Source organism: Agelaius tricolor, unplaced genomic scaffold (genome assembly GCF_023055355.1).
Source record: "Agelaius tricolor isolate 1412-34295 unplaced genomic scaffold, bAgeTri1.0.p SCAF_1, whole genome shotgun sequence".
NCBI classification, from domain to species: domain Eukaryota; kingdom Metazoa; phylum Chordata; class Aves; order Passeriformes; family Icteridae; genus Agelaius; species Agelaius tricolor.
In genome coordinates this window covers 97,343,456-97,367,836 of record NW_027269261.1, presented here as the reverse complement: position 1 = coordinate 97,367,836, position 24,381 = coordinate 97,343,456, and the positions used below count along the sequence as shown (strand labels likewise).

The following is a 24,381-nucleotide window of genomic DNA, read 5'->3' as shown; positions in this document are numbered from 1 at the left end:
CCTGTTTGGTTAATGGTGGAACTTTAAAATGTCTTTTCCAACCTTAAAGACTCTGATTCTATGGCTCTTGGATAAAGAAGCTTCAATCTCTGGTTTCTCTGCATCTTTTATCAAATTTAGTTGCTTGTTGGAGGGGTTATGGGAGTTCATTTACCATCTTTGTTATGTACCAGAAAGCACATCCCTGGAGTCATTGGGGACTGCACAGAGCTTGTACAGTTTTGGAATATTTATTTAAGGATCTCTTCAGTTATATTTGGGGAAAAAAGTAAAGGAAAACTGATTAATGCAATTGCTAGATAATGTCTCTGCTAGAGAAAGGTTCATTCTTGTTTATGGCAAACAGGCTACATGATAAGCCTGTCTGGCAAGCAAATCCTATCTCTGAGGTTTTTGTCATAGTTAAAGGAAGAACTTTAATTACTGACTGAAGGGTTTTTTTTTTTTGAAGCAGGTGTTTATATAATCTTTGTCCTTTGCCTGGGTGTGCAGAGGGGTTATTACATCCTAACAGAATCCTAACAGAATAGTATAGGTTTATAAATTTCTTTTTCTTTTTAGTGATGCTTTTACTTAATGCTTAGCTATCAGCTTATGAAAACATTTTGTAAGAGCTCACTGTTGTCCATTTTCCTTTTATTTCTGCATATAAGAGGAATATAAATTGTAAACTTTAAACAGTGTTTTAGCATTTCCTTGCTGAAAAGGGAAGAATTGCAGTCAAGACCTGCTCGAGAAGCTTCCTACTAATACTGTAATACGCTACATAACCCTGACTTTTTTAGAAAGCACCAAATGCTGCTAACAGGAAATGACAGCTTGCACACCTTATTCTTGCAGCCTGAACTCTGACACAAGCAGTCTTTCTCTTCACGAGTGAGCAGGCAGGATAAAATTGGAGTGCTACCCCTTAGCCAAATTGAAATTTTATTTCTGAGGCTGTTGGTTATTGAATGTAGCAGGGCTGGCACCCCTGTCATCTCTGATATTTGGGGCACTGACTTTTCTTTCCAAAGGGTGCTGTAGCAGCCGCCAGGCTGGTAGGAGTGCTCTGGCTGTGTCCTGTGCTTGTGTTCTCCTGTACAGTCACCAACACGGGCTCAGGCTGTCCAGGCGTGGTTGCCAGCCAAGGTCAGGAGCTGCTCTGTTGACAGTTCAGAAGTTGATTATGATTCTGCTTACCTGACTTGTGTGGGGATGGGTGCAATCTGAGGTGTGAAGTACTTCCAAGTCAGGAATGCAGCCTTTGGGAGATGGTTTTAAATGAAGTTTCCTTGCAAAACACTCAGTTATGTTGATATTTTCATTGAAAATAAGTGTTCTAATGAGGTAGATGTTCTTTTTAAATTCTGTCATCTGATTCCTAAGATAAATAGGAGGTCTTTGGAGGGCAATTCTCAAAAAAAAATCTCCTTTTTCTTGTAATTTACATGAGGAGGCATCAACTGTGTATTTGTGTATATAACTTTATGCTGAACTCTAAACGTTGTATTTTATTCCACAACTTAGCTTTTATGTCCTATAGTCAACTAATAGTTGATAAAATTACTTTATTTTGGAAAAGGAATCCGTTAATAAGGTGAAACAAAATTCTTTCATTTTGTCATCTTACTAGATTGCTTGTGCCAAACAGCTGTTAGACAAGAAAAAGACCTGTTCATTTCAAGAATAAACTGACATTACCTGTGTATCTCCAATAGCTAATGTAACCAACCAGTCCTCTGATTTACAAACTGCACTTGCATATTCCACACTAAATTTACTGTATAAAGCTGTTTGAAATTACTTGGATGCTTGGATGCATTCCAGAATTAAAGTTGCTGTTGTTAAAGCCACTTGATTTTGTGGCTTAAACATAGAATTGAAGGAACATTTGTGTCACTGTACTTCTTTTCTAGGTGAGGCTTGATACAACCCTTGACATTTCTTTGAAATGCTTTTTGATGCTACAGAGGCAAGTGAATAAGTGAGCTGAAGGAATAATTGAAACTGATATGTATTTCTCTGTCTGACTTACAGAGGTGGGACAGAGTTGTGCAGGGGAAGAGTTTAATTCATTATACTTCTACAGAGCCTATTTGGAGTTATGAAGAGATCTGCACTTAATGGGTTTTTTGATGGCTTTAATGAAAAATGGTTATCCAAAGCAAAAGACAAACTTGCAGGAATTCTGTCCATGAAACTCTACTACCTATGAGACACTGGCTAAAAATAGCTAAGTAATGATTCTAAGGCTTCCCACTGTTCCTGCAGTATACCTTAAACCACATGAATCTAGCTGCTATTCAGCTGGGCTCTGGAACAGTGTGCTTGAGTTGTCTGCCTTCAGAACAATTTCATGCTGTTGAGTTTGACTTTTTTTAAAATATGAAAACAGCCTGTTAGAAACAGTTATTGTTCAAGCTCCTGTCACGCTTTTCTAAATGTGGTAAATTTTAAGTTCTCAAATTCTGGTCTTGACTCTCTGAACACAGGTGTACTGCACCAGCTGTGAGACTGCTAACAGCTACCATTTATGTCCTTTGTTGCCTCTGTTTATATAAAAAAGTATTTTGCTGCATACTTTGACACCTTAAAAGCACATAAAGACTGAGCTTGTGCAGTTTTCCCAGTCATGGGTATGGAAATAAAGCAAGGAAACTTCTTTTACTGTAAAGGAAGTTATGGTTAATGTTGGAGTAGATGTGACGTGAGAACATGCTTCAGGCTATTTATTCTGTTTAATCAGAAACTAATTCAGTGGATCAGGTGATGAGTAAATAGTGCTTTATCAGTAGTCTCAAAAGACTTAAGGTTCAAGGGCCTTGAAGAATATTTCGTAGAATAAAGGTTCTTGTACTGTGGTTCTTACATGATTTCCTTTACTTCAAGATCTTTATGCAAGATCTTTTGTTCTTTCAAAGGTTTGCTTAATTCACAAAGTCTTTCAATGGACATTAACATTGCAATTAAGCTTTTCATCTTGGGGGTGGGTGGGTGCTGTTTTCTTGGAGGATTTGTTTCAATCCCCCACCCCATTGAGCCCAGGAGTCTGTCAATCAGAAATGGAGATAGTGGATCTCCCTTTTGTATGAAAAACTAAGCAACTGCCAATGAAATTAGTAAGACATGGTCTTTGAACCAACAGGATTAGACTGAAAAAGCATGATAGTAAATTATTTGTTTGGAGCATTTCAGTATTATTTTGATTTAATTGCTGTCTCTAATGTGTTATATTTTGAACAGAGAAACTTGGAGAAATCTTTGTAAGTTTTGTATTGTTCTTTTATTCTTCCCTGAGTAACCACTGGAGAAGTGACTGTTTTGTGTTGACTCTGATCTTCTTGTATTGAATTGAATTACATAAAATATAAATTACATAAAATATAACTGCTGCTTACTTGTTTTCCTTCTTTTCTCTCTACCTGCTAAGAAAGGGTGCTTGTCTCCTGTTCACAATCTTTATTTGTATTTCAGCTTGGAGAAGTTAGATATTTTCGAAATATATTCTTTCCTAACTTAATTGAAATCTCGAGTAGCAGAACACTTGAGCAGTATGAATTGGGTGTGGGAGTCATGCAAAGAGAGAGAGCATTGCATGGGTATGCTTGGATTGATGCAAATACTGAGGCTTTCTTTGGCCAAAAGTGATAGTTTTTGAGAACTGCTTAACAACCACTCGGGATGAGTCAGCTGTGAGCATTTTCTTGTAGTTAATTCTCTGTTCCACAAGATGGAGCCAGTTCTTTGGGAAATCAAGTCTGTCAAACAGCAGCCAGATTAGGGGAAACAAATGAGAGTTAAAGTAACTTCACTGCACTTATGGGTAAAGGACAGGCAGGGTGCTGTTGAGAGAAAAAAGGAATTGTAGTCTGTCAGAAATCTTGAAAGATGTTGTCCCAAGATAAATTTGCTACAGACAATATTAGAGATGCAAAGTTAGTACTCTGTTATGTGTAATTCTTGGCTTCCTTCCTTGTTGACTTTCTAACTCGTAACTGCAAGAATGTAAAGTGAAAACTAGCTTTGTGTTTATGTGCCTCTATCATACAAATCATATTTAAAACTAGTTTTGACAAGCTTTTTCATTTAAAACTTTGTCTCAAAACTTATTAGTTTCCTGGTAAGCTGGTTTTATGCACATATTGTAAAGGATTCAGAATTATTTGCTGAGATGTAAAATGGTTGTCCTTCCCTTTAACAACACGTGTAAAATTGAAAGGCTTCATGATTGCTTTTTTCACTCCAATTCAGACCTCTGTGTTCTCTCTATAACTTAAGATGTTTCGTGAGAGGGGTCAGGACCTGTATTGAGCAAAAGGAGTGTTGCAGTATTAACTGCAGTTGCAGAAAGCTGAACAGACCGTGGGGGACTCATGGAAGGAAGGAAAATCTGAATTGGTGTAATGAGGAAAGCAGCCATCATCATTCGACTTGATAGTCAAATCTCCACTGAAATTATTCTTGCTCTTTAGTGGATGTCTCCCAGTTACATCATGTTCAAATACCTTTCATTTTCTTTTGCCTCTTTTTAGTTTGCTCTGGTCTCCACTGCTTGCTTTTTTTAAATTTCCTTTTCCCTTTTTTTTTTTCCCTTTTTTTTTTTTTTTTCCTAGCATGTTCATGTGGCAGGTTCTCCCACTCTGGGCCAGTCTTGCCTGATAGTGTATAATATTTCTTGCTAATTTCTTACTGCAGGTGGAAGTTGAGTAGAAGACAGAGTGTTGACTGAGGTGTTGAAAACAGTTAAAAAAACTTTTAACTAATCAAATGGAGAGCTAAAGCAATGTTTCACATTTCACACTTATTGACTGCTTGGATTCATATACTGTCAGTACTGTTAGTTCACATTTTTTGTAATGGTGATGAAAGGACTTTTTCCTCAGCATTTTAAATGAACTGTACCATGTAAGCCTTGTTTTGTACCTGATGCAGTACTATGCATGTGCTATGCAAAATAAAACCAGAGCAGTTGGAGTAAAACTTAAATCTTGGACATATGAACACTAATGTACTTTGTGTATTATTTCCTTTGAAAATGCACTATACCAGTTTCAGCATTAAAATTCCCATCATTATTCTTGCCCAAAGATGTTTGTCAGCTGTACTCACAAATAGATGGTTGAATTGTGTAGAAGTGCATTAGGAGAGTTTGTCAGCAATGTGTGAATTTTGATGGTGGCTTCTTCAATCAGCTTATTCTAAAACAGTGGAGCAGAACACATGGTCATTTCTGAGTGAGTTAATGGGACCAGAGAAGAAAGTGATATTTGGGAGTACGTGCACGAACGTACGTATGGCTTTTTTTAAGCACGAGCAAGATATGAATCTAGTTTAAATAATATGGAGGAGAAATCTGTCATCAAAAATTGGATCCTGAAAAAAGGAAAGTGTGAGGGAAAAGTGGGAAAGATTTTGAAATATGTTGAGAGAAAAGCTTTAGCCTCACCAGAGAATATGTAAAAATGATGCCTTTTTCACAAAATTCACACTTTGATGTGCACTTTAGAATGAAAGAATGGCATGTGAGATTGGATAACATTTTTGGCAATTTAAAAATTGGCTTGAAATCAACTTATCTGAAGAGTTTTATCTAAAATTATGTAAATTGCTTTCAAGCTCTCTATGGCTTAAGTTTTAAACAGCTGAAGTTGGTTTTTGAAATGTTCACAGTTTTTTAATAGCTGTAGATATTTCTGTGAGTAGGGATAATGTGGGTTCCATACAATAACTATAGTGGCATGGAAGTCTACTGTAACTAGAAGTAAACTCTCCAGGATTTTTCTTAAATTCATGAGTTACCTAAAACCTCTGAAAACTTAAAGATATAACAGGCTACATTGTTTCTTGATGGCTAAGTATTTATTTCATTCTTAGGGCCCAGATGGTCTCTAATAAAGGACTCCTTAAATACCATAAATATGTCACAGTTAATGCTGTTTCTGTGCACCTGATTGAATTCTAATACATATTTGTGATGTCCCTTTGGTCAGTTGGGGTCTCACGTCCCTGACTCTTCCCTCCTGGCCTCTTGCCCACTCCCTGCCTGCTGGGTAGGGATGGAAAAGCAATCCTTGACTCTGCAAGCACTATCCAGCTGTAGCCAAAGCATTACAGTTACCAAGACTGTTTGGTCACAAATCCAAAGCATATCTCCATAGGAGCTGCAATGCAGCAAGTTAACTCCATCCCAGCCAAGCCCAGTATTGGGAAATGTTGCTTGTTTTTCATTTAACATGTAAGAGCCAAGACTCCAAATTAATTTTTGTGAAGCTATGGCTCAAATCCACCTTTCTGTTTAGCACTTACAAGAAACTTGCACGTGTATTGTGTTTAAATTTCCAGTCAAAATTCATCACTCCTTTTTATGAAGACAACTGAATTGCAGTTGTCAGTAAGACTAAATACACACAATAAACCTTGTGCACATAAAAAAAATACCCTCGTTATTTTAAGGATTCTTTAAATTGTATGTGACCTAATGTATTCAGGAGCTTGTCATGATTTCTCTGGAAGACAGCACACACCTTCATAGCCACTGGCTAAGAAAAGAACTGAAATAGGAATTTAGGTCTAAGCAGTAAATGATGTATAGAAATATGGCAAAGAAAGTTTAGCATGAAGAAAAAGAAAATTTATTCTTCTCTTGGAAGCAGCAATCTGTCTTTGGGTTGCTGGAGTTTATTCCTTTGCTCAGCTGGGCAGTGTTCCAGGGACTTCACAGTATCCTAGTATATAGTCTAGTATAAATATTGGTCATTTTCAGTCCTATGGCTTTTTTCCTAAAATTAACTTTAGTAAAGGATAAAAGAGACTCAAAATATTTTCAAGCAGTTGTCTAGATCTTAGATGACTGAAGAAGTAACTTTATTTTTATATTGGAGTGGTGCAGCAAGCTGCTGAAGTGCACATTGGCACTTCTAGTAAAAATTCAAATGGCTTTTAGAAGAACAAAATTACAATTCTATTAAAACTTACATCAAACGTGGCAAGCATTTCATGTTATTATTGGCTGACTGAAGTTGCAGTGTACAGTGCAGTTCTAGGTAGGTAAGGTCACATTACTAATGACATGCAAAGTTGTTTTAAACAGTATAAAATAACAGTCATCAAGATTCTTGATGTCCAGTCTTCATTTCTGAAGCCAAATAGCCATCTTTTTAATTGGCTAGCCATTGTAAGCAAAAATATATACAGCAGTTAAACCAGGTTACTCTTGAAAATTTTTCTAAAGGAAACCAAATGTATCTTTAAGAACCCAACAAAAAGAAACCTGTAAATATTTCTATTAGTGCAAAATATTTACTGTGTACAGAAATAAGGATCCTGACTTCATATAGAATTGAAAAAACTGTAAATTGTTTATTGAATCGCTCTGAATTACTGTTGAACATTTTTCACACAGAAAGGTTTGCAGCCTAGGCTTTAGTTGACTGGTTATGTCAAGCATAGTTGGTCTTGTCTAGTGCTTAACTGTGGTTATGATTGATTTGGATTAATGAAAACATTTTTCATTTGAAGTGTTTAATAATGCATATTGTCATTACTCAGAATTAAATTCAGAGGTTTCCCATGAATATTTTTGTCTGGCCTCAGGTTTGCCTGTTATTCCACTGTTTAATTTGTTCCTTCATTGCTTAAACATATTTGATTTCCAAAATTTATTTCATAAATAAGTACTAATAAATGAAATTGGAGCTTTTGGGAAAATACAAAACTACTCTTTTCTAGGAGAAAGCCATCTACTTCAAAAGTTGTATTACTTTTTGTTAACAAAGTTTTGTTAATGAAGTTTCAATATTTTAACTACAATTAATAATCTCTCTCTTAATTTATTTAGACTTCAGTCATGTCAAATCCTCCTTATGGTCTTGTCTCATTAATGTAGAATTTACCTGTCTGGGATCTCCAGTACCTGAATAGTAGGCAATTCATGTGATGTGTAGTTGTACAAACTCATCCGTGGTAAAGAGTTCATTGTGGTTGTGTAAACACCCTATAGGGATAGAAAGTTGGACAGCATACAGGTACTACAGTTAAACCCCTTGTGTCCCTGTAGTAACCTGTTCAAAACTGGCTCCAGTTTTCAGAAGACACATGGGTTATACTTCAAGGGGAAAACTGCAGAAGCTGTTGGGTACACAAGACTTTATCTTACCTATTTCTAAACTGTCATGGCTAGATGAATCTTTTGTATAAACTCAGGTACTTGATCTCCCTTAGTGGAATGGCTGTGAAGGTTTTTTAATTAAGTTTCTTCTGGTGCTCTATTTTAGCTGAAAGTTGATTAATAGGTTGAGGCAAATGACCTGCAAAACTCTATCCTGGAGCACTAAAACTAAAAGAGGTATAAATTTTAAGTGAGGCCTTCCCATAATATAAATCTACCAAGTGTAAGAGTATTTTGTGTCTGTAGTGTTTTATAGGGGGAAATAAAAAGGCAGATCAATAGGTTGCTAGTTGTTGTAGTATTTAAGACACATTGCAAACAGTCTTACCATTCTTACCTGACTAGTAGTAGTTGTAATGTAAAATTGTCATATGGGAAAAAATGTGTTAGGTGGGTGAGTAATTCCTAGATCTTTTGACCCTTGAAATCTAATTTTATGATAGTAGCACTTATTTGAAGGCTGCCAGTCATTTTAATGATTATGGTCTTAAAGGTCAAGCAGTGGACATCAAGTGCTCTGACTTTTTGAGATATTGAGTAAGATAAATTAAAAGCTAAGTGATTACCCAAAATATTGCTAGTATTTCCACTAGTAAGAGTAATGCTTCTTGCAGCAAATGTGGGGATCTGTGAATGTGTCTTGGGATTTTCAAATACCGATTCTATAAAGAATGGAGTCTAACTGAAAGGACTTCTCCCATTTCCTTGTTTTGGCTATTGCTTGAACAGTGCTTAAACACTACCAGAGCTTTTCTTTTCTTGTTCTGTTCCCCAGAGTTTAAAGGCTGAGCGGGTGGGCAGGATATGCAGCTGAGATGTCTGCTGACTGGAATTGATCATTCTATGCCATGTGATAAAGTGCTCAAGCAACAAATGCTCAAGGAAAGGAAGAAAGGACAATTTGGTTATAGTGGTGTCCAAAACAAGTGTTGTGGGTGCTGAAGCACAGCTTTCTAGGAAGTGGCTGGACAACTGCCTGGCCATGGGAAGTAATGAAGAAATCCTTCCTTCTCTTTTTCCCCCCCTTTTGTCTGCGATTTTTGCTTCACTTACAAGTGAAGCAGTCTTCACTTGCAGACTGTTATCTCAGTCTGCAAGTCTTCTCACCTTCCTGCTCTTTTCTCCCTGTAGGGAGGAGAGTGAATGAGCAGCTCCATGGGTGTTTGCCAGCTCAAACCAACACAGTCCTAAGCAAAAGATCAGGAGAGGGAAGCATGGAGCTCTTCTGTAGGTCCCAGGAAAGTGTTCATACAATATATTGATATTGAAATGCAAACAGCTGCAGTTGCAGGAGTGGTCTGAGGGTACATTTGTCATACAAAAGCAGAAGAAAACTGCTTGAAATGTTTTCCAACTCTTCAATATACCTTCTTGCTTGTGATGGTAATTATTTAATCTTTTAACTCCTTAGAGCTCAGAACGAGATGGACTTCAAAGTAGTATTTTTAACAGTGGTGATGTCCAGAGCTGGAATAAAATTCTATAAATGTGTTTAATTAGAGAATTAATAGTAGTTTCAAGAGAAAAATCCTAAGTGTCAATGTGATAATTCAGGCCAGCATACTTTAACTGTCTCAAAATGCCAGCACAGTTGAGAAACAATGGTGGTTAGTAAATCAGCCTGATTCTGTTAGAAAATCCATTTGGTTGTAAAAGGTAGTTTAGAAATCAAGGATACTGAACAAAATCAGTTTTCCACATTCTTAGATGGATATTTTTATCAGCTGGTTTTGCAAATCTCTGTATAAGCATTTCCTAAGAGCTTGTGTGCTACTGTTGTAGAGCCTATGCTATATGAGGTATTTGTTGCGTTAATACTAGATTGTCCGGCAGTTAATTTCAATTTAAGTAGTGATGCATGTCTTAAGAAGCTTTTAAATGGAAAAAAGGGAAAAATGGAGCAACTTCTACTTCTTGTGTTGATGCTTCATCTGAGGCATAGCTGTAAAGATTATTCAAGATGCAAGCAAAAATCTTATGCTAGTAAGTGAACTTTATAAACTCTATTTATTGTATTGTTTTGGAGGTGGGGAGGTGGACACAACATACACTTTCTGGATAAATCTGACTAGTTAATGTTTTGTGGCATTATTTAGAAGTAGAAATCTGTGAATAAAATTGTTAACACTGGAAATTGTTAAAAGTGACAGATATTCTAGAGAGGCAGAGGTGAGCCTTTATTCAAGCCTGTTCATTCATGTTGTCAATATAGAATTATGCTAGAGAAAATCCTCACAGTATATGGAATTTTGAAAATAATTTATTTATTTCCTCATTCCTTTTAGGACCAAGATGGGCTTCCTGGAACACTGGTGTTTTTATCTGCATCAGATGTGCTGGAATACATCGAAATCTTGGGGTTCATATATCAAGGGTCAAGTCTGTCAACTTGGATCAATGGACACCAGAGCAAATACAGGTAGAATATCTTCAAATATGTTTCCAGTTTGGAAGGTATGTCAGGAGTACTTCTGAAAGGATTTGCATTTATCATGATGCCCTGCTTACATGTTTTACAATCCTATTGGCTTTTGCATGAATCATATTTCTACTGTAGTGAGCCTAAGTTCATAAAACTCACTTCAGAAGTTGGTTTACCTCTCATTTCTGTATCATTTTAGAGGTGTATTCTACCTTATTCCAGGGACTCTGAAAGCTGCTACTTGGTTGTATCTGTAGAAAAAGTGTTGCAAGCCTTTTTAGTAAGTGTCAGGACAGTAGCACTCACATATCTGTGTGATGCCTGGTTGTGTTCTTTTGGTGTATCAAGCACTGAGTCTTCCAGGTATGCTTCAGTTTGAAGCCTCTTCCTGCCATCAGGCAAATTTTATTACTCTTTGTCTTCCTGGTCTGAAGAGCCATCCTGAGAGATCAAAGCTTGTCTTTCCCTGGATGGGTTGGTTTACACTGCAACCCAACCAAAAGGATCCGTGTTGCTTTGTCTATCACGTCTGGGCAGGCAGCCCTCCTGTGCCGTGCTCGTATCTCCCAAGACCTACGGCAACAGGGAGCTCTCCAAGTTAAACTTGTAATGGCATTTAAGCACTCCACAGTAGCATTCTGACTGTTTCAGAGTTTAAACTATTGACAGACATGAACTAACTGTTTTCTACCACTTTTCCCTAGTGCATGCAGGAAATGGGAAATACTAAAGCAAGACTACTCTATGAAGCTAATCTGCCAGAGAACTTCCGAAGACCTCAAACAGATCAGTATCCTTTTTGTTTGGGCTTTCACATTGAAATGACTTCTAATGCAATTGAGATGTTATGACTGTTTCAAGGAACTGCTACATTTGTCAGCTTATGTTATTTATTTCATTGATATTGTTGTATAAGAAATGACAGTGGAAGTTGAGAACAGTTCAGAAAAGATTTAAATTACTTCAGTCATAGTAAATCTACTTTGTAATGAGATTTGGCAAGCACCATTTATTTTTGCTTTCAGAGGAGGTGACTTCATAAATTCCCTGTATGTAGAAAGTTAGAGTGATACTGGAGAGCTGTTGAATATTTTCTTTGTCTTGAGTAACTGCCATCTGAAGTTTAGAAGCATTTGATCAGGAAATAATGAGCTGAATGGTACGGTAAAATAAGCCATTGCATCTTACTCCAGTGAAGCATGGATTTCTCTCTAGGTGACTAGCATGGAAATACATAAATAAACCCAAGCTCTCTCAGGGCCACCAGTTGTGTTTGTGTGTGGTTGTCACTGTGTACCTGGACAGGAAGGGTTGGAAGAAAAGCAGTCTGCTGGCAATAAATAACTTTTCTCACTAAATACCTTTACTGAATCACTAGGATAATGTATAATGGCATTAATTTAGGTCTGGGGTTTTTTTCTTGATTTAGTGAAGTTACTCCATAGGTAGGATTTGCTTCACCTGATCTTATTGTAACTCTTTAATTATAATGAGATCCTAAACACCTACTCTTGTGTGAGCTGAGTCTTTCCCCAGCTACAGGAGCTGATAAACAGACTTAGTTGTAACTTGATCTTAATTTGCTACATACAAAGATGATTCTGGTTCTTCTGTTTATTAGATGCTACACTTGATATGTTATAACAGAAGACTTTTTTTTCCTTTGGAAGAGTTAGACTTGTTAAAAAATGCACTTGAGCAAACAGATACTTTTTTCATATTCTAGAAGCTTTTGCATTAAACATACATCCTCATAAAAAAAGAATCAGATAGCACCATAGTATTCCAGCTGTAATATTCTGTAACTTTATTTTAGCCATATGATTGAAATATTTTGACTAAAGCTTACTCAAAAATGGAACTTGAAGATGTGTATTTTTTTTTTTGCTGCAAGTAACTTAAATTCACTGGTGCTACTGCAGGAGAAGTAATAATGCTTTAACCTTTTCTTGTCAGATCAGACCAAAAGTCTAATCTTTAGACTTTCAAAATAGTTCTTTTTTTCACACTGTATGCCTTGAATTAATTACATACCCTTTTGAATAGTTGTGGACTAACTGGTGGACTTTATCAACTGAGTATACTTCATTGCCTGTGTTTTCTTTATTATCACTGTATTGCCATGAGAGGTGATTGTAACAATTTCTGATTTATTTCTCAATTTTCGCATAACTTTGGCAGCTACTTACCTACTTGGCATTCATGACAAGCTGTTGTGTTATGGATGTTTTTTGCCTTTTTTATTTCCCCATTGTACCACTACAAAATAACAGTGATGCTTAGTATGTCATCAGTGTTCTGCTTGTGAATATTCTTATATTCTGAACATTCTTTTGGATAAATGTTGAAAATATTTTGCATGTAATGATCAATTTTGTATATGTTCATCTATATTAGTGTTTAACTTCCTATAATATGCTTCTGGTTTTATACTCTTAATATACTTCTAGTTTTAATGTAGTAAAGTGGACACACAGGAGGAATCTGCTGAAAATTTCCTGCTAAAGATCCCTCCTCATTTCTGCTTCTTAATCACAAGAGTGACCTTTCTAAGCATTTTTTTTCCTTCCCTGGTACTTGGCAGGGATGCTGTAGTATAGGAACTAACTTTTAGGATCATTGTGGATTTTTTTTTCTTTGTATGAAAGATTTTTCCTATTGAAAGATGTTTTTTCCAGCAACAATAAATTTTTTCATCCTATTAGTACTAAGCTGTACCTTCAAAGTGCTCAGGATGCCCTTTGCAATTTATATCTATTTGGAAAGAGTTAGAAAGCAGTATTTTGATTTTTGTAATTTTTATGAAACTGTCTTCAGGTGACATTTGCATACTGTTTGAAACTATGATTTTTGACAATATAATTTGATGCACAGAATGAAGGGACTGAGTGCTCTGAATTCAGTGTTAATCTTAAGACACAGTATGTGGAGCTAAGAGTATCTTTCCATCAATTGAGGAAAAATGCTTTGGAAGTTTGAGGCAATGGGTCTGAGCTTCCACAGTTGCAGTATCAGTTTTTGAATGGATAATCACATTGCTGGAGAAAGTAGTTAAAATTTATTCTTCAGATCCTAGAGAGTCAGCTTTACTAAATGTAAAGTATTCACACTGCTTTGGATGAGCTGCTTTATGAAGCTGAGAGAGTAATTGAGGAAAACAACTGACTGTCTTTTTTGCATTTGAGCTACTGAGTTGTTAGTTCTGGTTTCCTACAGCAACATGCTTGCTGCTATTTCTATCTTTGATTCAAAATCTTTTTATCATTAGTTGTTTTGGCTTTTTTTCCCCTTCCACAGGGGTATTTGTTTTAACAGGAGACTCTCATAGAGGACTTGGTGATCTCAGAGAAGTGTTTATGATCAGCATTTGATAAATGGTATATATATAACATGCAAGTCAGAGAACAGGTACATACATTTCACCTCTTTTATAAAGAGAAAAGTACTTTTCCCCTAGTTAAGATGGTAAACTATAATTATTTACCATATATGAGTACCATTGTTTAAGTATTTTCAGTCCTACAGCCATGTATAATAAAATAAATACCAGGTGACAATGTCCTAATTGTGAAACCCTGAGTTACTTTTACTCTATCTTTTTCATACTGTTTTCTTAAGAGATTAAACTGATTAATTTTGTGTAGTACAAAGAAGCTCACTTTGGGCACTGCAGCAGCAGTTGTTCTGTGTAGAGTGGTTGATGTTACTATTTATATGAATGCATATTTTCCTTAAACTAGCTACTTCCAGAGCTGTGGAATTTTTCATCAGGGATAAGTATGAAAAGAAGAAATATTATGATAAAAATGCAGTTAATGCCTTCAATGTAAGTAAACACTTTAACCAAGAATTGTCACTTTGGTTTTGAAAGCTATGTAAGAGAAATGTAGTGAACATTATGCATGTTAAAATGTCTTCTACATTTGAAAACCTTTTGACTCAAAGTGCTGTTTTCTCTGTCTTTTGAAGACTATTCCTAGGTTCCATAAATTTTACCTCTGTTGTCTATTACATTTATATTAGCAAAGCATTATGATCCAACAGGTTTTATGATCCTTTATTTTGTGGTTTTCACTCATGGGTATTTCTTTAACAGTACCGTTTGAGTCTTTTTTATTTATCTTTTTCCATATTACAGGGGTAAGATAGGATTGCTATGTATGGTGACATGGTCTTCCCTCATTCTCTGTAAACCTTGATGAGAAATCCTAGGGTGTTTTGAGCCCTTCTGCTGAATTCCAGGCTGCTGTTTGTGGTGAGATGCACTGTAGTAGCAAACACAGGCAGTATGATGAGCCTGCTGTTAAATCCTGTAGCTGTGTGTTCATTACTGTAAGTTAGGGAGTGCTTCTCCGGCAAAGGAGTTTGGAGAATTTGAACCTTTACTGAAGTTCAGTCTTCTTAGGTTTCTTTCTTTGTTTTTTGATACATCTGTTTCTGGGATACATCATCTAGTTCATACATTTTTCATTATATAGTTGTATTTATGCTTAAACATACACAGCTATGTACCTGCTTTATTTAAGCATGGCCTAGCACATAGCTTTACTACTCTGCCTTAATAGGCAGTGAACTTTTACAGGGACAAGTTGCAAGTGTAGGTTAAAAGCATGAGAGTTTATGCTGCATTTCCCATTTGAGAAAATGGATCTTTGAATGATGGTTTCATTTTAGAAGGGTAAAAAAAGCAAACCTGGGAAGTAGAAAAGAGTATTTCAATAAGTACTGCTGAAATGGGGGAAAATTGCTTCTCTTAAGATGTAAGATATGATTCTGGTTTGAATTACAAATTGGTTACCCTTCTTTACTTTTATTCCAAAATATAAAGTAGGAAGAAGAGTTTAAAATTATACTTCCTTAAAAAGTTTTTAAGACACTCAACATCTTTCTAAACAGAGAACCTTGGTGTCTAATGTAGCAGTTCACTCCTGCCTTAATATGTTTGAAGGAGTAATTAGCTTTATCATATTGCAGAGTAAGATAAATCACTTACCTGCCATAGCAGCAAGGATAGAATCCAGACAAGCTGAAGAGATACATATGTGTTACTGCTGAGTACTTTCTTCCTACTTGGGCTTTTCTTTCCTTGACTAGTGTAAATGCTGTAATCTTTCTGGGAACAAAATCTGATCATACAGTATTTTAGCAATAGATGAGTTGTACACATTGAGTCACCTGTGTTTTTTGAAGACCTCAAGGCATCAGGTTTAAGGTGGACAATCTGTAGTCACAGTTGTGGCAGATCCTAAAGTACACCATAGTAAATGAGCTGCACTGGCGTAGCACCTGCAGTCGTTGTCTGATGCTTGTGCTGGGTTATCCTCCCTGGCTCTGGCCCTGGCCCAGCTCATGTGTGCCTGTAGTGCTGCAGCTGGTGTCCAGTGATTGTCTTTCTTCTGGGTCTGGGCCTGACAAGGAAGAAGAAGAAAAAAAATTGAAGTTGAGCCTCTATTCTACTTGTCTGGTACTCTGCATTTCTGTTCTTCTGGAAAATTTCTTTACTGTACTTACATTTGCAGAGAGCATCTTGTACCCTATTTTTAATCAAAATTAGTATTCTTGGTGGGACACATGAGCTTTTTAGCACACTTTTTGTTACCACCTTTGAAATGGAAATGCCTTCACCTTGGATTAAGACTAATTTAAGTTAGAGATGCATACATACATTGTCTTTTCTTAAAATGAATCCCTTCTAGGTATAAGCAGATGATACAGAAGTGCAGAAAGAGGGTTGCAATGCCTGAGGGTCACTTTCCTTAATGTGGTACTTTCACTGAGGTGTCATATGAAAATTTAAGGGGCTTTCCCAGATTCCATCCACATTGCAAGTTGCTCGTGGTAAAAGCTTTCCATACCATAAAAGTTGTTTTGAATAGATTATTTTAAAACATGCAATACAGTATTTCTCTTAGTGTCATTTTGGTGGGTTCATAAGCTTCTCAAATTTGTCTTCCAGTACATCTCTGTGAATTCTGTATGTTGTGTGTTGAAGCCCAGGAGTATATATCAAGGTTCAGTTGTTGACTGTCAGGATTCATTTGTTACAATGAGTTACAAATGTCTTTTTTTGCAAATCTTCTATTTTATTATTCTTAAGTATATAAGATCTTTTGTTCTCTGACAAGACTGTTGTATTACTAAGTTTGATTTTTAGAGTTGCACAGTATAATAACAAAATTAGGTAGTGCAGAGGCCAGTAGTGCCATGGAGACTAAAAATATGCAAATACGATTTTTTTTTTCATGGTTCACTAAAAAGTGATGAAGGATAAAGCTATGGGCAAAAAAAGCATCTGTGATTTTATTGGCTAGTTACATTTTAAATAGAATAGTGCATTGAAGTAGAAATCAAATATACATTAGAATAATCTAATGCTGATTGAAAGCAACTGGACTTTAAAATCTTTTAAATCTACTAAAATGCATATTATCTCAGAGTTTTCTGATGCGGCATTTTTGGAAAAATGTGAGATGCTTGTTCTGTATCACTGTTCAGGACTAAATGTGTGGTATAATTTTCTCAGCTGTTTTAAGTGGGTTATCAGTAAATAGTTACTCTCATTTTCTTGCTTAGACCCAGTGCAGGCTTGTGGCTAATTTATAGAAAGACCCCAGAGGCTAATACCTTGGAACAATGGATGTATGTTTGTCCTGTGAATAACACATGAGATGTGATATTGTTTATTGGAAAGAACTGGTTTTGTTCTTTGAATAATCAGCTTAGGAGCAGCAATAGCTGTTGGCAAGTAAATGTATTTTAAATGTCTCCAGCATAATACTATTGTCCTGGAATCAACTTCTGCTAGACCTCATTCTCAATTTTTAGGCATACATAAGCTATGAATGATGTAAAGTATAGCATAGAATCCAATAAATCCAACTTCAAATAGCAGTGAAACAATTAGGGCATCTTTATAAATGGTGCATCCAAGATACAGGAACAAGAACAGTTTCCTGTGCAATATGCTGTGCTTTTTGACTTCATTTATTCTTGAAAGCTTCTGAAATGTAAGTGGGAGCTTGCATTGCTTCTGTAGCTAGCAACAGACAGTTGCCATAGGTCAAGTCGCAGGAGGTGATTTTGGGTGATAAAACTATCCTTCAGGTAGTACAGACGTGAAACTGGGAATACCGTTCCACTTTGGAATTGGACGTGATCATCACTTTGCAGCACCTGCAAATCCTTTTATATTCGTCATAGGGTTTTTTTGGTACCCAGCAATCCTAGAACTAAAGGGTAAAGCATGCAGAACAGTTTCATCTATAACCACCTTAGTCCTGAAGACTGTTAAACCTTGTCTTTGCTTTGGACTCTCATTAGATGCCCTATGCTCCTTCCGTTTGTCTCCTGGAACACTCTTTTAAGAGCACAGCTTGCAATTACATAAACACCTTTCCCCAAGAATCCGAACTTGTATGCTTAAATAAATGACTTGGACTTTTTCAGAATGGTTGCAGTCAATATAAGTGAAGCAAATATGAGCCATGGAGAAATGCTCTGGAGTGTGGGGTTTTATGAAAGTAATGTCTGAACAGAATAGTCATCTTGACTGACAATCTCTATATTGAGAGCCAAATATTTACCAGAGCTATGCAACTGGTTATGTGGAGGAACAGTTTATGAGGTTAATGAGGTTCATGATCTTAGTGGCCAAGAGAAGTGGCAAGTCCTTGTTTTAGGTTTTGTGGAGTTACTAAGGATCTTCTAAACTTACAGGCCTAGAGGACTTCAGCTTTGAGGTAGATGTTTACAGTTTATCAATAAATAAAAAGGAAATGTGTCTTTTTTAGAACCAAGCTTCCAGAAAGAGTAAAATCTGTCTAGAAAGTGCTGTTCTAGAATATGCAGTAAGAACTGCTGGGGTTATTCCTAGAGATGCAGGACTGCACTAAAGAAGTTTTTTCTGGTTCACAACCCCAATAATTGAATTTGACACTATCTATATGCTGCTAAGTTAAAAGTTTACTAAAGTTGCACAGAGATTCAGAAAATCAAGTTTGAAGCAGTCATACTTTCTCAATTAAAAAAAAAATAAGCGCCTCCTATTTCATGTAAAATAAAACCTGTAAAAAGACAATCTTCCTTCAATTCTTGGTTATTTTTTATCTAATACAATGACCTTATGCTTTACACGTAATGAGGAAAAGCAGTGACGTCACTGTGTTGAGTGAGGATAAAGGTTAGCTATGTAGGTACCATCATAAACAATCTCTATGGCTTTTAATAAAAATAAGTATATAGGAGAATGCATATAGGAATCACCTTATTCAAGTTGGATGATGATTCAGCTGAAGTCGATTTCAAATACTTTCAGTCTCAAAAATTATGAACTGGTGCAGTCTATTCCACTACATGAAGTGGGAATATGTTATCACATCCTGACAATGTTTAGAGAATAGGAAACTTCGTTTCTGTATTTAAGAAAGGATGTGAATTATGTATGGAGCAGAAGTTTCGTGTAACTCTTTAGTTCACTGAAGGAAAAGAATTATGGGTCTACATTTTTCATGTTTTCCTTAGACATTGTGTATAATTTAAGAAGTATGAACTTAGGCAACTGGCTAAAATGTGATGTGCATTTAAAGATTGTTATGGCACACTTTCCAGAAAGTTATCTTAAAGGATGTGAAATCTGTAATACATTTACTGCACTAAAATACGTTAGGTAGGGATCTTAAGATATAGAAATTGGGGTATGAAAGGAGACATGAACATTTCAGTTTATAGAAGCCAGCATTCAGAAGCATTCAGTCATTATTGTGGAGGGACTGGTTACCAGTTACCCCTCGCAAAAGTGCAGTAAACCTACTGGGGTTTTTTGTGGTCTATGAAAAACTTTGGAATCAATTGTTAGGAAGTGTTTTTAAAATATGCTAGTCAAGATAGGCATCAATAGGGAGCACTGAAATACCCTACAGGATTATGACTTGAAGGCGGGGGTCGGGAAAGCAGGGTAAATTATTTTCAAGATAATTTTTTTAGAATGGGTTAAATTGTAGATTTGCAGAATGTGAAAAATGCCAATCACTTGTTTTATAAAATTTTTAAAAGTTTAATAGTAATAAAATGGTTATAAAAATAGTAATACAATTAGAGTAATAATAATTTGGACAATTAGGACAGTATGAGACAATAGAGACAAAGAGTTACTGACATCTGGGTACCTTTTTCTGGGCAGCACAAGCCCACCCATTAACAAAGGATTAACCCTTAAAAAAATAGCCTGTTGTATATTCATACACTTCATACATGATGCATAAATTCCATTCAAATACAGGATTCTGTCTGGTCAACTTCTTCCTCTGAATCCTAACAGTGCCTTCGAGGTGGGAAGAAGTTCGTTTCTTCTGATAAATGGGCAATAAATTCTTTTTCTCTGAAAGATTTAGGTGTCCTGTGGCTGCTATCTCACTGCGAGTCCTTTCTTTAAAAAAAGTATTCTACATAGCATAGAATATATAAAACTATATTTAACACACTACTTAAGAGAATTAATGCAGCATTGCTTTCTAACACAATACATATAATATTCATTTTAATACTTGTGAAAAGCCAATCATAAAATACACATTTTTCCTACAGAAAAGCTAGAGTTGAAAGCAACCCTTGGACTTCATCCTGCTCCAAGTAAGGGTCATCTAGAACAGGTTGTTGAGTCTCATATACAGTTGAGTTTTGAATGTCACCAGAGCTGGAGACTCCAAGACCTCTCTGGGTAACCTGTTCCAGTATTCATCCACCTCCACAGTAAAAGAATGAAAGAAATTTATTCTTATGTTTCAGTGGAGCTTCCTGTGTTTGACTTTATGTTCTGTGCCTCTTGGTCCTGTTTCTGGGTGTCACAGGCAACAGTCTGTCTGCCTTAGTCTTTGTTCCCTGCTCATTCCCCACCCCCCAGTTTTCTTTCCTCCAGACTAAACAGTCTGAACTCACTAAGCCTGTCCTTGTCTGAAAGGTGCTTCAGTCCTTTACTCATCTTAGTGTGTCTTTACTGGACTTGCTTCATAGTGCCCTTGTCTCTCTTGTACTTGTGAGCCCAGAATTGGCCATGGGGCAATCTTGTGTCCAGCTTGTCCACCAGAATCTCCAGGTCCTTTTCTGCAAATCTGCTTTCCATCCACTTGATACTGAGCCCATACTGGTGCATGAAGTTACTGCACCACCATACTGGTGCAAGGCTTGGCACTTTGAGCATCAGGTGACTCCTGCTGGCCCATCCTGTCAGTGCTGCTCTGAATGGCAGTGCATCTCTATAGGCAGTGCACTCTTCCTGTTTGTACCCTTTGCAAACCTGTACTCTGCACCACTGCATGGCTCATTACTGAAGAAGTTCAATAGTGTTTGCCCCAGTATCAGTGCCTGGGTGTATCACAAGTGACAGCCCTTCAGCAGCACTTTGCCAAGCAGTGGAATAAATGAAGGATTTGAAGAAGCCAGACTGGATCTTCAGTAAGCCAGCTGCGTTCCCAGTAGCTCCCACATGCAGGGTCTTGTTTTCACCACTTCCATAAGTACTTCACACAGCTGGACCACATAGCTACAAGTTGCTATGTCCAAGTAAACAAAACTTTGCCAAAGATGAAATCTCTAGTGACTACCTTGCCAGTTTACATGGATCATGAAAATGTAAATGGTCTTGCCTGCAGCAGAGAAAGCCACTTAGGGGAAAAGAAGGTATTGGTCTGAAGTGCAGGGAAATTCTCACTAAAGACAATTTTCCATGGAACAAATGCAGAAAACACTGATTAGGCTGGACAGGAGAAATGGAGGGCAATTCAGTAAGAGATTAAAAGCATCTGTTTTGTTTATCCAGTGTCAACATTTAACTAAGCCATGGTGACTCTCTGTACTATCTCACCGAGGTGGTTATCAAAAGCAGAAAATAAATAACCTAAAAAAAATGTGGGCAACAATACATGTGGATGTTCTGGGTTAGAGTTGCGAAAAAATATTTTCTTCTCAAGTCTATTAAATATATCTGTATTTCCCAGAACATTGTATAATTGTGTCTATGTAGGATATAAATGTTACAAATGTCTATAGCTCTCCACATGTTCAGAACTACAACTGGCTTATGCATAAGCATCATCTATTCCTGTAATTAGGATGGTGACTCTGAAGAGATGGAGGAGTGCTGAGTGTGTTCCCAGTATTGACAGAAGAGCAGTACTGGCTTCTTTCACAGCCAACCATTGCTCTGTTTTGTGAAACACAGGATTCTGGATCTCTCTTATGGGTGTCCAGTGTTACAGCACAGGATAGGGGAGTGTTGTGGTTTCACCCCAGTCAGCAGCCAAGGGCTACACAGCTGCTCACTCACTCTGCCACCAGGATTGGGAAGAGAATTGAAAAGGGTAAAAGCCAGAAAACTTGTGGGTTGAGATAAGGACAGCTTAATAGGGAAAACAAAAACCAGGCACACAAGCAAAGCAAAACAAGGAATTAATTCACTGCTTCCCAAGGGCAGGTAGGTGTTCAGCCATCTCATGTGTAATGGTGACTTGGGAAGACAAATGGCATCACTCTAAATGTCCCCTTTCCTCCCCTTCCCCACACTTCAAGTATTGAGCATGATGTCATGTGACATGGAATATCCCTTGGGTCATCTGTCCGGGCTGTGTCTCCTCCCAACCTCCCATGCAGCCCCAGCTTCCTCACCAGGCTGGTGGTACAAAAAGCAGAAAGGCCTTGGCTCTGTGTAAGCCCTGCAATAACAAAAGCATCTCTATAATTAATCAACCCTGTGTTCAGCACAAATCCAAAACACAGCCCTCTACTAGCCAGTGTGAAGAAAATAATTTTTACCCCTACCAAAACCAGCACAGGGAGACATTTTAGTAATTAAAAAAGAAAAAATGCCATGCCAGCTAGCCTTAAAAACTTCCAAAAATTCATATGTAAGTGTTGTTAATAGTACATTAGTATTCTTACACTTCTTTTGGTATTTCAAGAATAGACCTCTTTAAAAAACATCAAGCAATTGATTTGTGTGTTTATATCCATCTACTAGCAGTCTATAATTGCTACTGCTTTAGGATAAATTACTGATTTTAGTATTGTCAACATTTGTTGGAGATACATAGTAATGAAGTCAAAAGTCTGCTGAAATCAGAAAAACATAAGCAGCAGCTAAACTTAAAACCTGTCAAATGAAAGCAGAATAGTCCTCTTCATTTAGGCTAATTCCCTGCATATTGTGTGTGTATAAACTGGCCACTCGAGGGCACTTTTGTATTTGGTTCAGCTGCAGACTTCCTGAGTGGTTTGATAACACACTCATTCTTTAATGTCTTGAATCTTCTGCGTGATAGCAGCCTGCATTTCATATTTAAATGGAAGCTTAGTATAGGCTTATAAAGCTTCAACTTTGAATCCTTTTTAATAAAAGGCTGAATAATGACATGCATTACATCAACACTGGATTTTGGAAAAACTACAAATGAAAGCAGATGAAAACTTCATGAAGTACTTACGCCCCAATGACCAATAGTGTTTGTGTGACTGTTACATAGCATCACAAACATGTCAGTACAAACTAAACTAAAGTAAAATAATTCTTAGTTTTTGTATGTTATGTTTTCTGATAACTTCATTTAGTTCTTGTTTAAAGCTTACTTTTTTTTACTTAGAATAGTAGTCAGGTCAACAGACTACATCAAGACATTGGGCCAACTACTGTTTGTGTTGTTGCTTTTACACAAACTCTTAACTTAGCATGTATTTGGGTAGTGCCACCACTAAGTAATAACAGATAGTACAGAAGTGTTTTAGGGAGGAAAATGGGGACAGATAACACATTTACATGTAAAAGGGGCTGGAAACTGGACTAATACTGTAAATCTGCAGATTCTTTCTTTTCTGATCTTACATTTTTTTATGCACCAAAGGGTTTCTCAATGAGCACGGGTGAAACTGAAATCTTACAGTACTGTTGCATGTGTATGTAATTTCTTGCTCAGCACTAAAGGTAGCAGATGCTTTAAAGAGAGTATTGAATTTCATTGTGCAAAATGGTTATTTTTGCTGTAACCTCTTCCTAAAAATGAGTCACAAAGCACAAACAATGGAAGAAGATTCAAGAACTGCTAAAAAAAAATGACTGTAAGTCTTCTGGTCTGAAATGCAATCAAAATCTTGTGGAGAAATGTGAAAACTTCAGAGCTCCTTGCCATCCTTCTTTGTTTTAGGCAATTCTTGAGTTTCTTAATCAAAAGATGTAACTATTCCTAAGTTAAAAATTTAAATGATGTATTCATATGCTAGTTGTCATTCTGCAGTACATTGGTAATGCACACAATCATCCAACTTTATCCTTTTTCTGGCAGTATGTATGATTAGTTACAGAGGTCACCTTTTGATACTTTAAGGTGCCAGTAATCAAAGATGTCTTTACTTGACTGCTTTTCAGAGCATAGTGCAAACGTTGTCAGAGTAGATCCGTGTGTGCTTTTTTCACTTGGATTCTGGAATAGGGTGGGAAATTGCTTTTTGGATTTTCATGGAGAAATTTAGGTGGCTGTCAACCAGCATTGCCAGATCCTTTTCCCCCAGGGAAATTTTCCAGTCACTCATCTCCAAGAGTCCCAGGTGCAAGACGTGGAACCTCGCTGTGTTGAACCCTGTACTGTTGGCCTTGGGCCACAGATCCAGCCTATCCAGATCCCTCTGTGGAGCCTTCCTGTCCTTCAGCAGATCAGCATTCCTGCTCAGCTTGGTAACATCTGTAAACTGAATGATGGTGCACTCCATCCCCTCATCCAGATCCTGCATAAGGAAAGATATTAAACAGGACTGGCCCCAGTACTAAATC

At 36.9% G+C, this 24,381-nt stretch overlaps 1 protein-coding gene across 4 annotated transcripts in view; it reads left to right on the top strand.

The window, feature by feature from the left end:
- SMAP1 (small ArfGAP 1) overlaps window positions 1-24,381 on the top strand; it is a 93,246-nt gene that overhangs the window by 16,584 nt on the left and 52,281 nt on the right. For all 4 annotated transcript variants that reach the window (XM_071445113.1, XM_071445098.1, XM_071445106.1 and 1 more), the window contains exons 2-4: window positions 10,435-10,568; window positions 11,276-11,361; window positions 14,322-14,397. In XM_071445113.1, the coding sequence (XP_071301214.1) occupies window positions 10,435-10,568; window positions 11,276-11,361; window positions 14,322-14,397 (296 nt within the window). The remainder of the gene's footprint in view (window positions 1-10,434; window positions 10,569-11,275; window positions 11,362-14,321; window positions 14,398-24,381) is intronic.